General features: G+C 29.1%; 1 protein-coding gene across 4 annotated transcripts in view; it reads left to right on the top strand.

The window, feature by feature from the left end:
* LOC107456800 (trafficking kinesin-binding protein milt) overlaps nucleotides 1-17,793 on the top strand; it is a 39,252-nt gene extending 21,459 nt beyond the window's left edge. For all 4 annotated transcript variants that reach the window (XM_071178366.1, XM_071178365.1, XM_071178363.1 and 1 more), the window contains exons 10-17: nucleotides 407-537; nucleotides 1,326-1,615; nucleotides 3,806-4,057; nucleotides 4,713-4,930; nucleotides 7,694-7,843; nucleotides 7,930-8,029; nucleotides 9,201-9,372; nucleotides 13,934-17,793. In XM_071178366.1, coding sequence (XP_071034467.1) covers nucleotides 407-537; nucleotides 1,326-1,615; nucleotides 3,806-4,057; nucleotides 4,713-4,930; nucleotides 7,694-7,843; nucleotides 7,930-8,029; nucleotides 9,201-9,372; nucleotides 13,934-14,572 — 1,952 coding nt within the window. In that variant the 3' untranslated portion in view covers nucleotides 14,573-17,793. The remainder of the gene's footprint in view (nucleotides 1-406; nucleotides 538-1,325; nucleotides 1,616-3,805; nucleotides 4,058-4,712; nucleotides 4,931-7,693; nucleotides 7,844-7,929; nucleotides 8,030-9,200; nucleotides 9,373-13,933) is intronic.
* The last annotated feature ends 7,748 nt before the right edge of the window (nucleotides 17,794-25,541 follow it).

Below are 25,541 nucleotides of genomic sequence, written 5' to 3'. Positions count from 1 at the left end.
AGGTATTTTACTTCACCAATATTCGATATAAATTTATTAAACAATAATTTCACTCTATATAAATTTGTTTTTAAACAAAACTATGATTTAAATAAACTCTTGTTTTTTATATTAACTTAGTATTTTTGACTTGAAGTCCGTTAAATAAATCTGTATTTTCTTCTCAGAAAAGCAATACACTCTTTGTAAAGTATTTTATTTCACAAATACTCAATATAAATTTTATTTTGATACTATACTGTGAGATTAAACTTTTAATGAAGATCCAAAATAATGGAGGGTTTTCAAAATCTTTTAATTGCGGTGCATTTGTAAATTAAGTTTGCATTAAAGTTAATATGTTACATAGGCATCTATTTCATGCTAAGTTTTCTGTCATTTTAAAATATTTTGTTTTATCACATAGGGGACGCAAATTCGCAGCTAACCCTTCTTCAAGAAGAAGTTGGAAGGAAAAGTGAAGATAACATTCGACAACAAGAAGAAATCACCCAGTTGCTCTCCCAAATTGTTGATCTGCAAAGAAAGTTGCGTGATGTGAGTAAAGCTTTATTGTTTAATTTTTCTTCATTGCTGCTGTTACTATTTAAAAATTTATAATTAACTAGCTGTTAAAAAGCTATAAATTTGCTGTATTTTTCAAGTTAATAAATTGACTAATTGCCTAAAAGTGATGTGCAAGTAACATTATGTAAGTCATGAATATACTAGGACCAACTCATAACAATTACCAATTTAAATAGGTTGTAGATTTAAAAAGAAAAATGCAATGTTAAGATTTCAGATTTGTTTATTATGAGTGTAGGGACCATATAATAATTTGAAAAATAGAAAGAGCCACTCAATTTTTGATATTTGTAAAATTTTGTATAAATTTTTTTTATTATAATCAGAAAAAGAGTTCATTATCAAAAGCTAGTTCTTTATCAAAAGCTGGAATTTTATCATTAACGTATAAAGTCTATGAAAATTATTTTGTATTTTGTTAATGTATGTATGAAGAACTTTCACCAATGGGAAGAAAAATGTTTTATTGGTGTGCATATCCTAATTATGATATTAATGTGCATATCCTAATTATAAAGTGCATAAACATATTTTTTGAATGCTTAAAAAACTCCTAAAAGGTGCTTATTTTTTGTTGAAAATTTTGGCTATGATCCATGTTTAAAACAAAGATTTGGCAAAGTATAGTCAATTACAGATTTTTTCCCCGTATAGTATATAAAATCTATAACTTTTAGTTTTCTAAAGTAATGAATTCTTTTCTTTCATTCACTTTAAATTAAAATACTTAATTTGATATTTTTTTATTTATTTCTTAGATATCTGCTGACAACGAATGCTTATCGAGTAAGCTGGAGATTGCAGAGGAATGTCAACATGAATTGTCAGAAGAGCTTATAGACATGAAAGAGAAGTATGGTGAGCTTATGGCAGCATTTCAAGAATTGCAAGCAGAGGCTAAGCAAGCTCAAAGAAATCGGTTGCCAAGTGCGAACACTTGGCAGAACTATGGAATGTACAGTTCTTACATCAATCCAGATTCACTTGCAAGTGAATTAGAGCAGTCATTAGGTAGAGACAGCGATGGCTATTCCTCAGATGAAAGGCCGTAAGTTATTGTTACTTTAACAATAATGTAACTTGCATTATTCAAAGCTCTGTGCTCTACTGGATTTTCTAGTAGACTACTGGATTTTGCCAGTTTCTCAGTTCAGTTCCAGAATGAAAATTCTCTTGGTTTTTCGTACATTTTAGAAAATTCCCTAAAATTGAGTAAGTTTCCTACAAAAATTCCTATGGAAATAGAATTTTTACATTGAATATTTAATTAAGTTATACTGATACATAATGAAGCAAAGTTTATTGAAATCAGTTTAAAACTTTTTTTGTTCTAAAATATCCAGTCTACTTTTATTCAGAACTCCTTACCTCAATAATTTAATTTCAGTTTTGTCGTTAAGGCAATTAATTTCTCAGAACAAAAACTTTAAATCTGTTGATTTTGCTGCAAATTATCAATTAAATCTATTCAGGGTTAATATATCTGTGGCGGGAACTCATGACTCTATTAACTATTATATATCACTAACCAAGATTCCTTCAGAACTTTTTCTCTTACGAATTTGAGTATCATGACTCTCAGGTGTGTTATTGAAAATTTCTCTTATTTATTTGCAACCCCAGATTTCCTCTTCTTTTATTTTTGCATCAGACTTAGTTTCTAAGACCATTTTATTTTGTAAGCTTATGCCCGTATTGTTATTTACAAGCTTATTTACCCGTATTGTTATTAGTCTCTTGGTGTTAGGAATTACTCTTCTGCCATCAAAATATACATTCAGTCCAATTCCACTGCTGCTGTCCTAGTAGTATTTCAGGCATAAATACTGTTATTACATTTCTAAACTTTAAAAAAAGAAAGAGATAATTTACCAGCACACACAAATTTTAATAAACGAAAAATTTTAAAAAAAAACTTTTTTTTTATCACAGCAATTGAAACTACTCTATTCAAAATTGTAATTTATTAGATTTAGATAGTTTTGTTTTTAAGAATTATTAATTAAATTGTAATTTTAAATAAATAAAAAATCAAGATTTATTTTAATACTAAATACCATGCAGATCATCCAGCAAAGATTCTTATTAATATATCAAAGCTAAGTATTAACAAAGTAACTTGTTATTCCAAAAGAGATCAGGTTTTAAACTTGCTAAAAATATTGTTAAAAATGTTGCACTGGCAGTTTCATATCAATATTATGGTTGCATCCTGATATTTCAAAATGTTTTAACAATATGTGCAGTTTGTCCCGTAAAGATGCTTTAACATAACGAAAATTGAGAAATTTCAAAATAACAAAGTTTCTACTACAATTACACACTTGTACAACTGTGTTATTTTTTAAGGATTATATATCTCCACTTCAAATCAGTTTTACAATTTGATCAGAAATAGGAATAGCAGTTAACATCTTTTCAAGTCTGTTTAGAGTTAACACAGCTCAACATCCTGGTTAACAAATGTGAAGAGTATATTAAGCAGTTTATTGAACTCTCACAAGTTCCAGTGTTTGAGAATAAAGTATAGCTGTAGAAAAATAACATAAATTTATTCTTAGTCTTTATATGAGATGATTTTAGATAAAAAGAAGTCTTGTTTTGTAATCAGTCACTTGATTTCTATAATGTTGATTTTCTGTAATTGACTTAAATGTGACAAAAATTGTTTTCTCTGATTGTTAATGAATGTAATATTTCATTTCATAACCGTCGTTGAACATCCGACCCAATTTTATTGGATTTATGACTATTAATGTTCAACTCTTTAGCCTTGTAACTTTGAACCTATTCCAGAAGACAAGGAAACTCCTGGACAAGTTTTGTGAGAAATTGGCTTGATGGTATTAACCGTCATTTGCATTACATGATGAGGGAAACTACCCATGGTTAGTCTCACGACAAGCGGGCTCTAACCCATGCTTAATCTACCATTGAGGATATTTTACGTTAGCACTGTGGTCACTACAAGCCGAATGCGAGATTCAAATCGGCTAGCGATCGCTAGGATTCGAACTCGGTTCGCCTATACCCTGAGTCATCACGGCTCTAATGAATTATTAGCAATTTATGAAAACAAAAAAAAGCTTTAATTTTTTAAAATAACCTAAGTCAAAGTCTGTATCAGTTAATGTCTATAATGCTCAGCACATCTATATTTAATATTTTTTTTATATTCTTAAATAAAATGTTATTTTAGCAAGTGACTTTATATCAATGCACTTTTTTTTCCATGCAGGTGTCACAGTCGTAAAGTGTTCAATACAGTTAGATATGCCAATCACGGTTTTCCTCCAAGACATCGTCATAATTCTTCATCCCGTTCCCATTATACTATGAGCGGTGGTCATAAATCTCATAACATGACCTCTACTTGCTTCTCATCCCTTAGCCAATTATCATCCTTGTCATCAGGTTTTAATGACCTCGCATCAGACTCTGAATCTGCCTATGCGGAAAGCTACAGCACTGATGATGAAAACACAGACACGTAAGTTATCTTCTTAATAGGCTATAGTTCCTAACTAAGCTATCAATAATGAAGAGCACAAATAATTGATAAATTCTGAGAATAATTTTCTTCCCTGTTGTTTCTTAAGATTTTTTTCTTTTGTTTCATCAACAATAATAGTCTTATTTTAGAAAAATCAACTAAGAAGAGATATTAGTCTAGTATTTTATCTAACTTTTTCAAAGTTGAGTATGTAAGCTTACAGTTGTTCAGAAAATTGGATAGATTGTAACTAAGATAATTATGTACAATATCCATTTATATTCGAAGCAGCTCTGTTGAATTGCAGTTTACTCTGTTGAATTCTGTTTTTTTTTATTTTATTTTTTTGCAATTGATGTTTTTAAGAGCATTTTGTTTAAGTCATTTCATGTGCATAATTTTAATTGTCAACATTGACTTGAAAATATTAACTTTCGTGACTTCTAGCGTTTTACTAAATATCTTGTTTGCAAATTTAATTTTAGAAAATACTTCACCAACTGCTGCTTTTAATTTTATTTATTTTTTAAAATTTTAATTGGAATTTATGAAGATATTGTCATTTAACTACTTAATATACAGCTAAATTTTTTTTCTTTGTGAAATTTCTGGGAAAAAAGTACAATCAGTAATTTTTTTTCTTTTTCTCTAGATATGTTCATGGAAAGAATGAAAAAATGCGACCAACCAATTTAGATGTAGGCACACATACTGTGAACACTGGTTTCGGCATCTGCTCAGACTTACAAACTGAACTGCAACAAGCTTCTGGTGATAGTTGGAATGCCAATTTTAAGAAAACTTTATATGGGCGCACAATAAAGCGTTACCAATTTCCTGAAAAGCTACAGATTATAAAGCCTTTAGAAGGTATTTGAGGCCTTAATGTTTTGGATTCTATTATACTAATTTACTCTTTAATGAAACTCAGATGAATAGATTATTAGAATGGTGATCCCACTACGCGCTTTAATGTGTCTACTATGCCAAAAGTCGTGGAGATAAATCAAAAAATAAGTTACGTGTCCCTTAGTTTTGATGTAGGTGTTTCGTCAGTCCTAATTAAAAACCTTTATTGTTTAATATAACCCATCTTGTTTTGAAATTATTTGTCTTGTTTATCAATAGATAGAATAATAATGAATGTAAATATTAATGGATGGATAAAGAGGTAGAGATTTCATATTTTAAATAGGGAATAGAGACCAGCGTTTAGTAAAAGCAGACCTAGAAATTTGATAGCCTCTGGGTTCTAAAGACCCATAGTTTTCAAAGTTCACTGTTGTAAAATTTAAAAGATTTGTCTGTTAACTATGTGAATGATAGTCAGAATTGAAATAAATATTTCCTAAAGGGATATAAAAATAATTTTGATTGACAATGGTGTCAGATTTATGTGTTTTATTTCACATAAAACTTTATTGCATTAGATGAAGATGGTAGGATAACTAAAAAATTAAGTTTACAAATATCTTAGCTAAAGAAAGTCACTAATTTTTACGAAAAATGATTTGAGAAATACTCCTTTAGTTATTGTTTATTTATAATAGTTTTCTGTACATATTCATTCATTGTTTTGATTTTGATTTTTCTAATAAGTTTTATAAAGTTTTCTTTTTATGTGGGTAAACATTTCTGTATTTATGATTGAAAAACAGTGTTACATATAATTGTAATTCTTCATTGTTTAAACAAGAAAGAGATCATATAGAATATACAAAGTGAGTGGATATGCCTATAATGAAAATTTTAAATGAATAAGATAAAGATAAGATAAGATATAAAGATAAGATAAGATAATGATAAGATGTAATAAGATAAATACATAATTTTATTTTTTTTAAATCATCCCCTTTATTGTGGAATAGTAAATAGTTCTGATTTAAAGTTTTTTTTAATTTTTTTTTTTTAAATTTATTATTTTTCTTTTACATTTTTTTAAATATTTCCAAGTATTACATCTTAAAATTAGAAGTTTAACAATATTTTCAAGTTAAGTTTGTAATGCATATTAGAATAGAAGTTATTCATTATAAAATTAATGCACAGTTTTTAAAATGTTTATAAACTTATCAAATAACTTCAAAAATTTTATGAATTTGAGTTAAAGTTTTACATAATTTTAAATTAGTTTATTACGTGGTGATCTCCTATTTTATTTTTGTCAAACCCTAATTTTTGTTGATATAACTTGGGTTTTTTGAAATTTTGCTGATTCCGTCTTTTTATACTCAGTCATTAAAGTAAATCAAACACTAAGGCTGCTATAGACTCTCAAAATACCAAGAAGTTGAAATTTTGCAGAACTTTCAATGTCATTATCTGCCTCTGCCAAAAATAGACAATTATGAAATTTGCTGGAAAGGAAGCCTTAAGTATACCAGAAACAAAATCAATTCAACGATCTATGGTTACTGATTCAACTCTTCTATTATAAAATTACCCTAAAGTTTGAGACACATACCTGAGTAATTGAATACAGAAATAGTTATGGGAATGTTGTGTATTGTTTTAAAAAATGTGATTTAGACCCAATATGAACATCTGAAATTACATCATTCTCAAAAACTTACCACACCTTACTTGGCCTATAGGAACAAAGTACAGGTGTTAAAAGGAATCAAAGTTCGATACAAGTTAATTCAAACTATTAATTAGTCATAATGGTATATTTTATTTTATTTTATAACCGTCGTTAAATTGCCAACCCAATTTTTTGGGCTTACAACTACTAATCTTCAATTCCGTAGTCTTGTAATTTAGAACCCAATTCAGAAGGAACTCCTGGATCAAGTATTAGATAAATTCTCCATGGTGGAGGACTTTTTGAGGGAACTAACCCACATTTGCATTACATGGTGAGGAAAACCACAAAAACCTCCCACTGTTAGCGTGGCGGCAAGGGGACTCTGACCCATTATCCGTCTACCACTGAGGATATTTTTACGTCAGCACTGTGGTCAGTGCAAGCCGTAAGCGGAATTTGTATCGACCAGCCATCGCTGGGATTCAAACCCGATTCTCCTCATTGGGAGGTGAATGCTCTATCACCTAAACCATTGTTTCCCAAACTTATGACTTTTGTGTACCCTTTCTAAATTTTTCGTAATGCTGTGTACCACTAATAAAAAAATTTATGTATTTTTTTAAAAATGTGTTTATTTTTCTTTTTTGATACAAGTTTTGTTAATAAGTTTATTTGCATCAGTGAGAAGGATGATATTGCTTTTTGCTGTGATAAAAAAATTGCACAAAAGTTAAAAGTCACAACTGATTGACACCACTAATTATTAACTGTTAAATCTGAAAAAAATTGCCAATAGAAAAATACATAATCGTAAATTTTCATAGCTAACTTTGTTTTAAAATAATTTTTTTTTAAAATTTTCGTTTGTTGCAAGATATTTCACATAAGAACATGTATCTCCGCTAAATTGTTCCTGTGCCCCTGGGGGTACGCATACCACACTTTGGGAAACACTGCCCTAAACGAGTATATTTGTGAAAGTAAAGTTTTCAAAAAATTTTATATTAGCTATAAATTAAGTCTTCATGTTGATAATTAAAAATATTAACCATTTATTGAGCCTGCCATAATGTTAGAATCAATTGTTTAACTCTGTATTTTTACAGGCTCTCAAACTTTACATCATTGGCAAAAACTTGCCACACCTAACTTGAGTGGCATATTCGAACAAAGACCAGGCGTTAAAATTAAAGGTGAATCAAAACTCCAAGATTTAGATGAAAATGTTAGTCTTGGTGATTATGAAGAAGATGATGGTATGTTATTGTTTTATATTGGTTTATTTTATACAAGTTTTCTTTGTTGATTTTCATTTTCTATTTTTAAAACTTTTTTCTTGCAGATGGTTCACATCCTGGTAAAAGGTTTGAGAGTACTACATCTGTTTTTACATTTACCACCTCTGCCTTGCCACGCATGGATTCTACGAGTGTAACACCTAGGTAAGCTGTTTTTAGTAAAATTTTACCATTGTGATCTCTAATTTTAATTCCAACAATGTGTACTGACTACTTATCTTCAGGTTTAAAATGAGATTTTATTTACACTGTAAACTTCAATATTTTATTAAAGATGAGACTTATGATACTTTGAATTGGCCATAAAATTAAAAAAAAATATGCTATAAAAATTTCATGTTTGTTTTATTATTTTTTCCAGTATTTTTAAATTAAACAAAATTGTGCTTAGCGCATTAAAAAATTGTCTATCATGACTGAATTCATGATTATTAATCAATCTCAAATCTAACAACATTTTATAAAGATATTGATTTAATAATTAATATTAGCTTAGTCCCAATTTACATAATGTAGATATTCACACAAAGAAATTAAGAATGGGTTTTGCTAGAAATATTATTTGAAAATGATATTTGCAATTAAATTATTATGATTTTTACTAAATGAAATTAATTTACTTTAAAACTAATCTTTGCATTTCATTCATTTAAAAACTTTTATGGTGTTAGTTTAAATGGTGTTGCAATTTAGTAATTTGTGTTAAAAAGTTAGCAAATTTAATAGTTTTGTACACTAATACCTTTTTGTCTCCTTGATTTGAGTACAACTCAATGGTAGATTGTATATAACAACAAAAAATTCTTATTACCCATGCAAATATTACTTGCCATCATTGCATACATTATGCATATAATTTGTAAAGTATTTATACTTAAAAATATTAAATTTATTTTGTGGCACTTTCAATAATATATTTTATTAATAAAAACTTGATAATTGGATATTTGTAAAAATTTGTTTTCACTAATATTGATAGATTTTCTGTAGAAATAATTTTTTTCTATGTTTATATGATTTAATAAGATATTCTTTATTCGTGAAATAGTAACCAAGAAAGTCATTCGTAATTTTAAACTAAACCGATTGTAAAAATATGAATAATTTCTAGTTGAGAAGAAACCTGTTTTTTGGGGGTTATATTTTCTTTTCTGTGGTATTTATTTCACTGTAAAAGAAACTAACTACCCTATATATCTGTTACAATATTAAAGTATCAGTTCCACCTGATTATCTTAACCATATTCTTTCTATATGGGTGTAATATTCTACCTTCCTACTTATGTGTTCTGTCATCCTTTGTCTGCCTTTCCAGTTATCCATCTCTACAGCTGTCTACCAGAATTACCTCCCAACCCCCATCTACTTTAAATAGTCCCCAGCAGAGAACATCACAATTCCCCTTAACTGGTCGGAGCCTCAATAAACTTTTAGCTGAACGGGGGATACACGCCATGGTACCATCTGCTCTCAGTTCCTCCATAAAGGTAGACATGATTTTGCTTTGCTACTTTTTTTCCTTAGAAAGTTAACAACAATGAACAGATGAGTTATATAATGGTCCATTTTTAAAGTTTGAAAGTTAATATTACATATACAGTCAAACCTCAATATCTCGAACTTGAAGGGAGAGGAGAAAAAATTTGAGATACCGAAAATTCGAATTATCGAAAATAGCATGTTATCGATGGTAGAATAAAGAAAAATGCTCTTTTCTTACCTTATTTACTATTCCATATTTATTCTAAAAACACTTTTCACACTTAAACAGATTCAATTGTTGTTTGCTTTAGAGATGTGTAAGAAAGTTTGTCTATTACACTTTCTGAGTGGACTATAGCTTTAAATGTCTCCTCTGACATATTCAGCTGCCTCTCAATAAATCTCCTTACAGTGTCTACTGCAGAAAGTATTTGTTTGAGAATTGATTATGAGAATTGGCTTTCTCTTCTTAAAAAAAATATTTTTTGAATATTTTTTTTTTTTATTTGCAAAAAACAAATCTACACTATTTATGGAGAGAAAAATTCAAGTTATCGAGGGATAAGAAAGAAAAATTTGAGAAATCAAGGTTTTTTTAAACATTGTATAGGAAATTTGAAGGGAATATTTTTTTCTTCGAAATATCGAAAAATTTGTGAAATCGAGGTTCGAGTTAGCGAGGTTCGACTGTATTTTTCCTTTCCTTGAATTTTTTTTACAGTTAAATTTTTTTTTTATTCCTATTAGATTTCATATCAAATTACCATATGTGTTAATCAGTTTTGTAAAACTTTAGTGAAAATAGTGTTAATCTAAAGTAACTACAATTTTAAAGCCACCCTTATATGTTCCTTTAATTTCCTTAAAAAAAATTTTATTTATTATCTCCCCTTTTAAATAAGTTAACTCCCTGTCAATTTATATGTTTAGTTTTTAAAAATTCATATTCTCTATCTAGAAAATTTTTTAAATTAAAATTGTTTCATGTAAATCAGGAATAATTTTCCCCATATTGTTTATATTCTAATAAAGCATCACAACTGGTAGTTAAATAGTGTTGTCTTAGGTGTATTAAACAGTTAAAAAAATTTTTTAAATATCAATATTATTCATTATTTTTATTCTTATTCTAAGGAATCTTTGAGTTAAGTAAACAACATCACAATTAAAAATGTCTCATTTCAACAGATAAAAAGTTCTTTTTTTGAAAAAACAAAAATAGTAATGTACAATTATGAGAATTATTCATTTACATATTTTAATGAATTACTCTCATAATCGTGTATTATTATTAAAGTGTTTTATTATGTTTGTCTCCTTATCCAATATCTTTTTTTGAATTTTTTTTAATTCTCTATTTCTATCAAGTACGCTTTTGTGATTTGTGTACATAAATTTATTTAAATTTCATTGAGTCTTCCTATTATGTAAAAGATACTGCAACTTTTTTTTTCTTCTAATTATGTATCGCTACACAAATTTTTTTCCAACTAATACAGTAGGGAACCGATTATCGGGAACGATCGGGACCATCGATATTCCGGATAACTGATTTTTCCGGTTTTCTGAATCGCTACAAAAAGCCGTTTTTTTTTTTTATAGTTAAACCCAACTAAAAAAAAAAAGTTTGGAAATAATCTTAAAAAGAAGAAAAAACGATGAAGTAATACACTAATGATTATTTCCAAAATGATGGTCCTTTAAAAAAAGGACGAAAAATCCTAAAATCTTATGAGGAAAAAAACCATTTTTAGGAAAAGGACGGGAAAACTAATCGAATTTCCTTCCGGTTTTCTGATTTCCGGATAACGGGTTCTGTACTGTACTTCTATTTATCAAATCAGCAGTGAGGTGAATAAATTTATTGAAATAGCACAAAAAGCCATGATTAAGTATCCGTATTTGAACATCTTTAACGGGGATAGGGACTTTTTATTAATACCCGTTGTGTAATATTGTAACAATATTAGGAATTCAGAAATGTATGTTGCCAAACAAATTAGTTTTCATTATGTTATAGCATACCTTCATCCCAAGGCTATTTGTTTGAAACACTACTTATTTTATTCTTCAAAATAAATTATGAATTTTCTAACTTGAGGCTAAAAACATCATGGTGTATATTTCTATTAACATATTTGTTTAATATTATATGTTTGCAATAATAACAAAACATATTATTTTTCTATAAAATTTCACTAAATTGACTACTCTTCCCTTAAATGAAAATTTTGTTTTTCTAAAAATAATAAATGAAAATTGCATTGAATTTATGATTTTATTATTATTATACAATTTTTTGACTATCTGGCTGGTTCTCATTTTATATATTGTTCGATTACAACCAATAAAAATTAATGTAGTTACATTTCAATCTATGGTTTGCTACTGTTAACTGTTTTGTATTTTTCAAGTTGCTAAAGCCTAATTGGGATTTTTTTTTTTTCATTTCTATAATATTATACTCCAATTTATTTTTCTTTATAAGATTTATATTCTTCTAATATATAGAGATCCACAACCTTGAGAGTCAGAATTAACCTCCTTTTGATTTGTACTTTTTTTTTTGCTTTGAGTATAAAGAATATATAATAGATTGCCCATAGATAATAGATTAACATCTTAATAAGTACTGTTTTATGCAGTGTATGTTTTTTTTTACGCTGAAAAGTATGTAACATGTTAGTTTTGTGCCCTTGAACTTAATACATTCAACCAAGGACCTTTTAAATCTTGGATGTGTATTTTTTTTCTTCATAATTTTGGATCCCCTCTCTCTTTATTAAAAAATCAAATAGCCTATTTTTAAGCTTATGTAAGCTTTTTTCCCTTTTATTTTAAAGGTAAATTTTACCTATATTAAATGAAGATAGAAATTTTTTTTTTCATTCTGGTAAAGAGGATTCAGTGTTTTATATAAGCATTGCTTTTGCTCTCTCTCTAACTTACTGTCAAAAAGAAGTAAACTTCAAATTCCCTTAATTGCTTACATGTTATTTCCCTGACCCCAATAATTTTAATTCATTTTTTTATGTCTCTTAATGAGTTTATTTTAATGTCTTTCCTTTCTTCTTTTTATTTCCTTATCTTAATTTTGAAATAAAAGCTTATCATTGTATTGCATGCATAACATTTAAGTTTGAATATCATCCATGAAAAATAAACTTTGTTTTAATTGTTAATTTTTTCTGAATGAGAAAGGTGCAGAACCTGTTCTTGAATGCTTCAGCAGGGTGGCCACCCACCTGGAAAACATGGAATTATCAGTGAATTTTTTTTATACTGGAAAAAATCAGGAAAATGTGAACAGAAACCTGGAAAAATCCGGGATTTCTTAAAGAAAAGCTGGAATTTTTTCTTTGATTTTTCTTAATTTTACTAATTTAAACTATTTACTAATTTTCTTAATTAAGATTATTTTACCAACTGTTATACCCACTTTTAGATGAAAATTTATTGCCAAACAGTTGAAATACCATCAACTTAGCGATACGCTTGCATCAAAATTTGGTTCATTATAACCCTGTTAAAATCCCATGGTTTTTTAAAGAATAGAGAACCTTTCCTGGCCACCTCATTCCCATAAGGTGACCTGGCTAGCACTCTATCCCATGAGTCAAAGATGATAAAATAACATTTAAAAAATAATATTTTAAATAAAATACTTTATAATATTGACACTTTTCTTGTACCCATCCCAGGGCTCGAAAAAACTCAGAAATTTTACCCGTCCCCGAGGACGGCTTGTCCAACAATGTACCCATCCTCCTTTGAAACTAACCCGTAGCTTCTAACTAAATTAAAATATAATTTTCTCTTATTTATTACAAACATTTATGTAAATTGCACAATGAATTATTAGTTACTAGGTTACTAATAGTAACCTAGTATTTCTTGTGTGAAATAATTTATTTCTTTTATGAAATAATTAAAGTGACAAAGGTCAAGTTATCTGGAATGTCAATTTATCCGAGGGTACTGTGGTTTTTAAATGAATCAAATATGATGTTTGTCAGTTCCATATTCAAGCCAAGGATTTACAGAGGTTTCGGCACAAAAATCTGAAAGGGGTTTTACATTTAGGTAGATGTTCATAATTGCGCTTAATGCTTCTTGTTTAAGACCTGTCCAAATGCACATACGCAGATCAACTTTTCTTTTGTTTACCGATTACGTGAGCATTAGATTTCTAGATTAGAGGGTCATTTTAGAAGTGAGGTGCTTGACTCTTGTAAGATAACAAAAATTGAAAATGTATCACGAACATTAGCGAGAAAATGGCCGTCCGCGCGGACGTCGGATTCGAGAACTTTGTTGTGCAGTGCGATGCGGTGGACGTGCAGTTTTCCGAGCCTTGACCCATCCTGAACTTTATGAGGGGAAAAAAGCACATTAACCTTGAAATTTTAGTATTTTTACCTAGAAAAATCAGGGAAATTTGAAACCTGATCTCAGTGGCCACCCTGTATCAAACATTTGTATTTGACTCAGCATAGTGTTAGTCCATGAAGTGAAAACAATTGTCCGTTTCATTTATTATAGACTTGTTTGTTTCTTTATTTCCAGTCTGTCTCTCCGCCACCTACCCCAGCTCCTTCTCCTGAGGGATCTCCACCATCAACGCCTCTCCCATTTGGTGCAGTTAGGATTCCAGATCTAGTTGGAAGCGCCTCCATCGCCAAAGGTTTTCACCTACTGAAGAAACCCAGGCGATCTCGCTCACAACCTCCGCCAAAACGAAGTGCACAAGAAGCTGCAGTCGGCCTCAACTTGGACCTGATGGGACACGTCCAGGGTATAGGTCTCAAGACCCTTTTACCCCTGAAGGATTGTGGTCTCGTAAAACGTACCTGCAGCAGTGAGACTTTAACCACTTCTTCCCAAACAGTCACTTCCAAAATAACTCTTGAACAGGTATCTTTAACAAGTACAACTTCCAATACGAGTATCAAAGCAGAGGGTATTTTAAAGAAGGCTACTACTCCCGAAACAGCCCTCGACCGGCCTTGGGGATACGTCCCGCCTTCGGTCAGCATTGTAAAAAGTCCAGCAGCCATGGGTCTCACACCTACAGTTGCTCCTCCCCTGTCCCGAATGCCCAATCCTGTCCTGCAGTTGAACAGCCTCCGAAGTATTAGACCCAGCTTGTCTGAAATCGGTACTGTGGGATCGCTACGAACTCTTAGGAAAGGGGGTTATATTTAGAATGTGCATACGAACGAAACAAGGCATTTAGGTTTATGTATAAATCAGAGATATATAACTTATATTGTGGATTTGTATAGTGCTGAAATGACTGATATTTTTGGTTTAAAGAGATCTAAGAATAATATAGTTGTACTATAGAATTATGTTTTAAAATCCATAATGCTATGTGTGTTGTAAATATATGAATTGTATATTGGTTACTTTAGGACTTAAAGAAATTTGAAATAATTTTTGATGGAGATAAGAATTTTTTATTTTCTTAATTTGCCATTATGCAATAACCTCAATGTTTCCAACAGTAATAAATTCCCCTTAAACGTATTTATTTATTTAAACCTGTAAACTGTAATCTGATTTCTTGTCGCTTTTTTAGTGGTACTGTACTGAGATTTATTTTCATTCCATTTTAATGATGCAATAAAAAGTTTTTTTTATTTAGTTCTACACCAAATCGTAGTTCCATATACTTGTCATTAGCTAATTGATAGGAGTTTGCTCATAAACTTTAAAGTTATAATAGATAACGTATCCATATTTTTCTTCCTTTTTTTCTCCTCTATATTCTTTTGTAAGACTGGTTAGATGTTATTAGCGGCAGCGAACACACTTTAGCAATCTGCTACATGCTGGTAATATTTAGATCAAAGAGATTTTTTCAAGTAAATTATTGCCTTGTCTTTCAACAATTTTGTTTAGTTTCTCATTTTTATCTTTCCTATTGTAGATTAAAATTGATGAAATAATGGGGTATATACACATAACTGTGTTTGAAAATATCTTGATTAATGATTTAATTTTTAATAGAATAACTTCTATCAATTTTTAAACTGAATTGTTTTCTTGTTTTATTAACAATTTATTTAGTATAAAATGTTACATTTACAGTTAAGATATTAGTTTTAATGAGGTAGTAGGGCTTTTTATTAAAATTATATGTATTTTAAATTTTATGACCAAAGGGGATAGGGATCAAAAAAGTATGCTCATTTTAGTATTAAAAATCCTTTTAATACTTATTTTGAGTATTTATTGTGACACATTTTTGTATGTCTTGTAAAATTTCTATCAAAATTGTGGCATGTATGCTTAGAGATATATCATAGTTAGAAACTGTAAAAACTCCAGTGCGAAATTTACAACGATATTTCACGCAAAAGAAAAAGTTATCTGATTTTCGTGTCAACTTCATGCTTAGTTGATTTGGTGTGATTTTTTTCTTCCATTTCATTTGTATGAGGGGTTCCTATGTTAAAGAATGGATTTGGTCTGCATTCTTTTAATAATTTACTCTTTTAAAACTGTTACTTCTACTGTTACTCTTTTAAAACTGTTACTTATCAAAAATCTTATCATGAGTGTGCCTTGAATGATTCCAAGTAATATAATTTCATTTCTTCAGAAATTTGTAAACATTGCAATTTATTTTGCTTTATAACAATTTGCTTTCATTTTCATTGAAATTTGAATCATAATTGCATTGATATCTTGTGGTCCAATATTTTTTTATAATTTTTTTCCAATCGGTCTTTAACGCTAGAGAAATACTTCCACTTCTAAAATTTTCTTAAAATTGCTGTAACATTTATTTAAAGTATCATTTTATTATGCTTTGAAATGATGATTTGGTTTCTAAATTTAAAAAAAAAAAGTTTTTTTTAATGCAAAATTAGTGAATTTTTTTTCATTTGTATATTTTAAATTGACTGCAATCTTAATTTATTGAATGGTTGTTCTTTTAATGTTTAACTTATTTTGTTTTTGTAAAAACATTTTGTTATATTAAGTGAAGTTTAATGTTGATGTTTAATTAAAAATCTATTTAATTTTTTTCTTTAAATACGTTTAGAAAAACTGAATACTGTACTTAATTGCTTGTAATGTAGAATGCATTCTGTCTTGTAGTATAATTTATTATTTACGTTATAAGAACGAAATAGGCTGACGATAGATATTGTGTTTGTTTCAAGCTAGAGGTTAAAATTTTATTAGAATTGAGTTCGAGAATATTAATTCTAAGTTACCATATCTTTTGAAATAAATTATTAACAGTAGTTCAAAAATTACTCCATAACAGTAAAAACTAAAAAATATATATGTGCTTTTCATTAAGGTTATTGAAAATGTCACTGTTATAAATTTAGAAAAGTATTTTTTTAAAAGATAAAAATATGTTGATTTTTTTTTGTTTGTTTTAATAAAGTTCCTATATGTGCTTTTTATTTAATTCTAATATGTAGTTGGAATAATTTAAGTATGTGTTACATATACTATATTGTAATTTAAATAATATATAGCTACCATTAATCTTATTAGCTCTTTAATAATGTAGAATTTACTATAATTTAATCATTTCGTATATAATCAAATCTTCACCAAAAATAAAAATAAGTTAAATTACTAAAGATATATGTTGAGAAATTATTTTGTTTTAACTAAAAAAAGGATTCCAAAAATGTTTTTTTAAAGTTTAATTATATTTACTTTTTTAATAAAGTCTTAAAATCTTTATACAGTTATAAATTGAATTAAAAGAAATGAACTTATTGAAATTAAAAAGAAGAAAAAAAAACTGTGGGTAAAATATTTTCTAGAATCATTTTTAAATTACATTCCTTTAATGACTTTAATTTTATATTTATATCATGTCACTTGTTACAGAATTGGAAAAAATTAAAAAAAAAAAAAGGTTTTTAATAGTATGTTAAGAGATAGTTTTATTCATCAACATTTCAAACATATTGAGGCAAAAAAAAGTTGTTTTTTTTAAAAATTAAGAAAATCATATAAAAAATGTATCAAAATATTTTGTTTCAATGAACTCTGTTTCAAAATTATCTTTAAATCTCCTTTCAATTGAAATTTTATATCTATACATTTTGAACTTTAAACTATCAAGTAGGTATTTTGTTACACAATTAACTAAATTAAGTTTTTATTTATTAAATTTTCAAAATCATTGAGGCAAAAAAGTTTGTGTTAAACAATGAATAACAACTTATAGTCATTTTAAGTTGGTATAGTTCCTTGTGATGAAAGTTTTGAATTTTAGTCAAAGGTTGTGTATATATGTTGAGGTGCTGTGTATTTAGTATGAATAATTTATAGAATTTTGTAGATATATTTTTTTTCTTTATACACTGCAGCTGCTTTAATTTTTATGGACCAAAGATTTCTTTGTCTTTGATGATATTGCGGTGAAAATAAATCTACTGAAAATATTTTTTGTCTTTGTAATTTATTTTTATTTTCAGCTTGTATTAATGATCCCAATTAGAATCATTTTTAGTATTTTTGAATCTGAAATACCCATTAACAGAAATCCTTCACTATTGCAGCGGTGCAGATTATTTTTTCATCTAAGATTATTAAAAAAAATTCCGGAAAAATTGTGGAGACTTCTTTATACAGGATCTTTAAACTTGTGTCTGATCTAAATTAAAGAACACTGCAGAGAGCAAGAAGTAAATAAAGGCAGTCATTTTGTGATTTTTTTTTTCATTTTATGTCTCTCTTTATAGGTTAATACATTTCTATTTCATTTTTAATAAATTTAAATCATGAATTTGCACACATTATGATTTATACTATAAAACAATTTTGTGAATGCTGTTATTGTTTCGAATGCAGAGATGATTGTGCTCTGGAAAAAAAATTTGATTTCCAGATTTTTCACTAATTGCAATCCGGAAGTTTCCGGAAATCCAAGGTCCAGAAGTTTCAAGCTATCATGGATCACATTTATGTATAGAAATTCTTGAATATTTTATTTAAAAATATTAGAACTAGAATTTATACTTGGCATCTCTTTCATTTGTAAATATTTTTTCCTGTTAGAATAATAATTAAGTAAGTTTTAAAAAGAAATTGAGCTAGAATTCTTGTACTGATTATTGCTTGCTAGAATATTTAAGTAAGTATTACTAATACATAATGAAGCTAACCTCATTTATACAAATCAATTCAAAACTTTTTTTGTTCTAAAAATGTTCACTTTATATTTATTCAGAACTCTCTTTTTAAATTAATTAAAAAATCTTTGATGAATTAAATGCCTATTAATATTCGAAATTATGAGTAAACATAATACATAGCATTTAAAGTATGCACAGATAATTGCGCTCCGGAAAAATTCCGGATTTTTCGCTAACTGGGATCCAGAAGCTTCGAGAAATTATCGATCACATTTATGTCTAAAAATTCTTGAGTATTTTATTTAGAAATATTAGTACTAGAATTTATACTTGGCATCTCTTTCATTTATAAATATTTTTTCTTTTAGAATAATAAATGTGATTAGACATAAAAGTAAACTTAGTAAGACCCAAAAAAGTAGTATAATTATTCATTTAAATTTTCGTGCATATAATTTATTTAGAATTTCATGTTTTTAAAATATCAATGATTTAAATTTATGAAGACATTAATTTTTTGAAATGCGTCATTATTGACTTTACTCTAGAAATTTTCAGTATTATTCAACCATTATATGTTTTTATGTTTATTAAAATTACATTCAAATACTTTTAAAACGTATTAAGTATGTGGAAATAATTATTATATTAAATACATTAATGAAAATTTGAGGATGCGTTATTCTTCATTTGATATCTAACTCATAAGTTGGGTCTTATTAAATAATTGAGGGTATTGAACTTAAATAAAAATAACTATTTCATTTATTTTGTGATCTTGTATTAATTATATAATAATTTTAAACCTTTTAGAGCAAAATATTAAGTGTTATTATAATAATATTTTTAGATGCTATTAAACATTACTAATTCATTTTATCAGAGCTATGATAAGTAACTATTAAAAAAAATTAAATCTGATTTTTATTTATTTATTTTTACAAGCCTTGAAAGCTGATTACTTAATTATCAGCTTACAACCAAACATTTTATTAATATATTGATGTTATATTTTGAAAATTTTTTTTTATTCTTTAAATAACTATTTTTAATTCTCAGGAAAAAAATTTGCCAAACTTATCTTCGTGGGTTTAAATTTTTAATTATTTGATCAAATTACCACAGTTATTTTATTGCTCTTTTGTTCGCTTTATCTTTTTAGGAAATCTAATTGTTTTTAAAAATAGCTTATTTCGTATTAAGAGTACGGTGTATCACAGGAGAAGTTTTCTCATCGCCAGTTTACCTTCATGAGTAATTTAAAGTATGGAAAAAAGTGTGTCCATCAGGCAAACCTGCAGTACAGTACGCAAGGAAATTTCGCTTACTGAAAATGAAATATCAACATGTAAACAAATTACTGGAAGAGAACTTCCCCATTTTGTAATTCTAAGTTAATTTCTCTCATAATTTCTTTCCATTTTGGTACTTCACGAATTTCTTTACAGAATTTGAAATTTTGTGGTTTACTGTGGGTTTGCCTGAACACACTTAAAATTACATAAGGAGGTGATACAGAATTCGTAAAGAAAAGTTTCTTTCCTGCTATAGCCTCCTCTTAAGTACGTTCGAATTGCAAATATCATAAAAGACTTATGTCGTTTATCGTTCTTTTTAATGATGCATTGGCAGGTATTTTAAATTGAAGAATATCTTATATTTAACTTCAATATTGAGCAATATCTTGAACACCAAAGAAATGTGCATTAATATCTTATAGAAGAACTGTGACGTGTTAGTTCCATCAAAAAATTCTCCACGAAGACGAATTTCTTCCAATACTCATAGTCTGTCTACATAAAGAACTCCCCTAGCCATTAGTCTGGAGTGGTGGCGTTGACTATGGTTACGGGGTTTAACTATTTCAAGTAGGGGTGTTAGGTCATTATTTAAGATAGGTTTCGGCGAGAGAAAGGGAATCAGGGGGGAAAGAAGCTCCCCTTTTTGAAATGCACTATTTCTTATTTCCACAGCAGCAGACGGTCTTAGACTTCGTGGCGAGGGGAGTTTTTCTATAGACAAACTGTACTTGATCCAGGAGCTCCCTTGTCTTCTGCATTGGGTTCAAAATTACAAGGCTACGGAGTTGAACATTTGTAGTCGTAAACCTAAAAAATTGGGTCAGCTGTTCAACGACGGTTATAAAATAAAATATCGTATAGATATTTTTAAAATATTGCAATTACAAAATAATGTAATAGCATAAAATTTTTTTATTCTTCTCATTAATAATGTACTGTATGTCATACAAACTGAAGTCAAATAACTGAAAACATGCTAATGTCTCTTAAGACATACGTCATTTATAGAAGAAAAGAAAATGAACTATTTTTAATAGCCTTTGATAAAAAAAAATGAAATGATATAATAAAAAAAAGACTTGTCTTCACTGTGTTCAATTGAAACTCTTATTTAAAATCTTATCTTTTTTTTTTCCACCAAACAATTTTTCTGTCCGTAAATCTGAAAATACTTTCAAAATAATGAGCACTTTCAAAAATAATACGGAAATACATTCGAATGGTTTAATCATAAGGCTGGTCAGTTTAATATATTTCAATTTTTAAATAATTAAATCCTTATTTATTCTACTTATTTTCCTCATTTATTTTCTAAAAATAAGTAATTCCTTATTTATTTTGCTGCAATATTTGAAAACAGAAATTTATTATCGCACTAAAAATTAATTCTGTCAATGGTATTTTCGTACAAAAAATAATTAGGAGAAATATTTAATGTTATTATTAAATAGGTATAATATTGAAACATTTTTGAAGTATAAGGTGTAAAAATATTTACATAATACTAAACTGGGTAAGTTTAAATAAGCAAAATTGAAACTGTGTACCGAATCTATTGAAGGGGGAGGGGGCTGCGTAGGCAAAAAAATTATAGTCTGTATGATTTTTCCGTTGGAATAAATCAAGAGATTTGATCACCTTCCAAAATCACCATAATAAAAAAAACATTATTTTTGGGATTTTAAGAATGAAGTGGAAAAACTATGACAATTCATTATAATCGTGGTAGGTAAAATTTGTCTTCGTATGTGGTAAAGGTTTTCGTGCTAACAGTTTGACATTTGCTATCATACATGATGTTCATCAGAGTTACAGGGCGTGATCTAACACGATAAGCTTGCTGGCAGTTTGAGATTTTCTTGACATTCATCAGAGTTGCAGAGCGCAAGGTAACAAAACAATAATCATGAGGGCCATTCTTTCAATTCAAAGCTGCCTCCCTGTAAGAGTGGACTGTTCCAAATCTTAATCTATAAATTTTTCCTTTCTGACAACAAATTGCATTTGAAAACATATCCACGCTTCGAGTTTATTACATTTTGTAATTACTTTTATTTTGTGTTATTTTATTCATTAATTTTTCTTCAGAAGTTGGGATTTTTTCCCCACCTTTTTATTTCGACTGATGGAGGTGACTACGAATTTCACATAACTTAAATTAGATAGAGCAGCAAATACCGTGCAATGGTTTTAACTGTAAAAAAAAACAGTGTAAGGAAAACCGAGAAATCGCACTTCTCCCTTTTCTTACCTTTCTAAGCCTGCAAAAGAAAGTCAAAAATCCACTATCTGTCGAAATCATATTCGAAATTGTTATTTTGTAATCTTATTCCCAAGGCATTCCCTACTATTAAATTGATGCAGATATATGTATTATAATCTGATACATTTGAATTTTTCATTTGAACAAAGTTCTTGAAAAGTAAGTGAGTTTTTGTAGTACCTTTAGATCAAATCTAACCATTTGATCAAAAACTATTTACGATTGTTGCATTTATTCACTGAACAAGTAAATTTCTGCGCAATTGGAATATGAGAGACTTCAGACATCTATGCCTTGTGTAATAATCAATATACTTTATAAATAATCCTCAATGGCACTGTAAAAAACCACAACTTGAAGCTCTCCCAGTTTCTGATCGATGGATACTGGCATGTATGTAAAGTAAAGGCGGTTGGTGCGTAATTCTGATCGTATATTTTACAGTTAGTCCCGAAATTCTGAAGCCTTAACCTGGACGGCAAACTGACATTAACGGGGTTGCTTCTTTTTCTCTTAGTATACCATTACGAATTTTTTTTTATTAATTTAATACATTTTAATCTTTATTTAATTCATATTTATTATTATCATCTTAATTACAAATAGTAAAATGTATTGTTCCTATTCTACCATTATTTCAGTTTCCTTTTGCTTTTTCAAAACACGAAATATCCTTTTAATCGTATGCAAATTGCAAAAGAAAAATATCCCGTATTTAGGTCTTAGAATTTTTTTTTCTCTGGTTATTTGACACAAATGACTTGCTTTCCTTTTAAATCCTCGCCAACTTTTCTTTTTTTTTAAACTAATGCTTGTGTGCTACCGATCGAAGTTGGCGCGACTGTGAGCATCTCTCCCGGTTACTTTTGCAATTAATCACTGAGGATGCAGCCTGCAAATCGCTTGACCTATTCCTTGCTGCCACTCTTTTAAAAGAGAGCATTTACTCACACATAGTTCTTCTCTATTACTTTGCTATTATAGTTTCTTTTTTTCCTAGAACAAAAGTTTCATTTTATTCCTTTTAACCTACAAAAGTATATCTTAATTAGAATTTTCGTTACATTATATGTTACTTTTATTTGAATTTAAAAGGGTTAGATTTCATTGCTAGGTGATTTATTAAATAGCGTCAAATGCTTGGAGATTTACAACTGGAAAAATTTAAATGATTAAGAAATCTTATTAAAATTTTTAAATTAAATTTAAAAAATGCGTTTTTAACAATCTCGAAAATAACCTCGTAGGAAGCACGTCGACTCAGGGGATAAAACGCAAGCTTCACATTGAGGTAAACCGGGTTCGAATCTCAGCAATTGCTGGTCGATACGAATTTTGCTTCCGGCTCTTACTGACCTCAAAGGATCATGGATTAGAATCCTCTTGTCGACGAGCTAACCATGGGAGTCTTTAAAATAAAATAACCTCACGACTGATTTAAACAAATAAGCGATTAAAAATGGCTTTGTATGAAAAGCATCGTAAAAAAGTGAATGGTCGTCATAATAACGAAATGTATGAAAAGTTGCCAGCTTTTAAATGGCACCTGCAAAATCGAAATTTTTCTTTTCAACCTAGACTTGAATTAGCATCGTAGAATTGAAATGTAAAATTCTTTAACATTTATGATTTTTTCAAATGAAAGCTTTTGGCAAATTTTTAAATATTTTATTACAAAAAAATCCCACAACCCTTTTAAATAAGCTTATTTTGCGTTTAACATAATTTAAAAAAGGTGTCCTCATTCTTTATTTAGGACAAAAATTAGCATTATGATTTTTATTAAATTTTGTTATGATTACTATCAAACTTTCACATTATCTCATATGGTCCTTGCTTTGAGCTACCAAATTTAGTCCTATTTTATTGAACATATTAATCTCATAATAGTTATCTAAATGCCTGGTGTTATTTTATAGTCACCCTTTATTCAACCAACATAATTAAACTAAAATGTCCGATTTCAAGAATATCTTTCATATTATTTATTTCACGCCGGGTGAGTCCAGTAGTACAACACACTTGAAAGCAAATTTGTTTACAGAATAGGTTTGATGAAGATGACCAGACAATGAGGGAGCGAACGGGAAGCAGGCAATATACCGGTGGCGAATTTCCACGTTTTTACATCGCACATCACTTCTGCGCATGCTAATGCAGATAGATCCTTAGAAAATAATAAAGACCAAAAAATAAAGTCAAGGTACCAATTGATATCAAAGCGTAGTTTTTAAATCATTAGACAAGCACCGATTTATATATTACGAAAAACTAGTTTTTTCTTTCCTGATTAAAAATCTCCCGGCATGCATCGTTAATTATTTGCAGCTCTAAACTGATATCTTGTTTTTCGATATTTAAAAATCTTAATGATCGAAGTGAGCAATTGAGTGACGAGCTTCCGTAGCCGTCTTTCCAAGCTCAGCTGTTGTTGTAGTTGTAGTTAATTTACGTCGCACTAGAGCTGCACAATGGGCTATTAACGACGGTCTGGGAAACATCCCTAATGATGATCTGAAGACAAGTCATCACAATTTTGATCCTCTGCAGAGGGGATGGTATACCCGCTTTGATAGTTCGATGACCTGCACGTGAAGTCGAGCACTTTACGGTAGGACAGTTTAACGAGGACCAATACCCTCGGTCCCTGCGCAGACTGATCCAAGTGGTCACCCACCCGAACACTGACCGCAGCCAGTGATGCTTGACTTCGGTGATCTGCTGGGAACCGTGTCTTAACGATCAGCTCACTTCCAAGCTCACCAGAGCTAAGGTAGCGAATTTGAAATCCCTTTAACTTTGGATGTATCATTTTCCTGTTATTGTCTTCTCTAATTTGTTAAGTCAGCTCTTTGATTGGACAAGGGCTTATAAGATGTTCTTTATTTTGAGCGCACAAGCCTCCACTTGTATCTGCAGCACAAAATTTTGAGAGTGGTCTTAGTTCGTATTATAAAAGGTGGCAAGTTCGTAATACTAATGGTCTGAATGGCCTCAGCGCTTGCAAGAGATAAACATACTAACACTAATTAATAATAGCTAAATTATAAAATTAGAATCAGATTCTTATATTATTACTAGAAGGAATAGCCATTCATTGCTCTGAGTATTTATCATACATGATACAATAACTTCAGATTGTTAATTCATTAGATCGGGTCAGAAATACTCAGTAATTCTGATATTTATTTATGTTGTGCTATCTGTTCTAAAATTTGACATAGATTTATAAGTCGTTCTTAGTATTTGAGCACGTAAGCCAGCAATAGTACGTGCCTCACAGTGATTTAATTGTGAGACACGGTTTCCAATAGATTTTCACCTGCTGCAGTCAGTGAGCAAGTGTTTGACCTCTTTGATCAGTCTGCGAAGGGACAGAGGATGTGCGCTATCGGCCCAGGTTAACCTGTTCTGTTAAGTGCTCGACTTCATGCACAGATCATAACCAACCCTCTGCAGAGGATCAAAATTGTGATGGTATGTCTTCGGAT

Source organism: Parasteatoda tepidariorum, chromosome 3, assembly GCF_043381705.1.
Source record: "Parasteatoda tepidariorum isolate YZ-2023 chromosome 3, CAS_Ptep_4.0, whole genome shotgun sequence".
NCBI classification, from domain to species: domain Eukaryota; kingdom Metazoa; phylum Arthropoda; class Arachnida; order Araneae; family Theridiidae; genus Parasteatoda; species Parasteatoda tepidariorum.
This window is presented reverse-complemented; position numbering and strand designations above follow the sequence as displayed.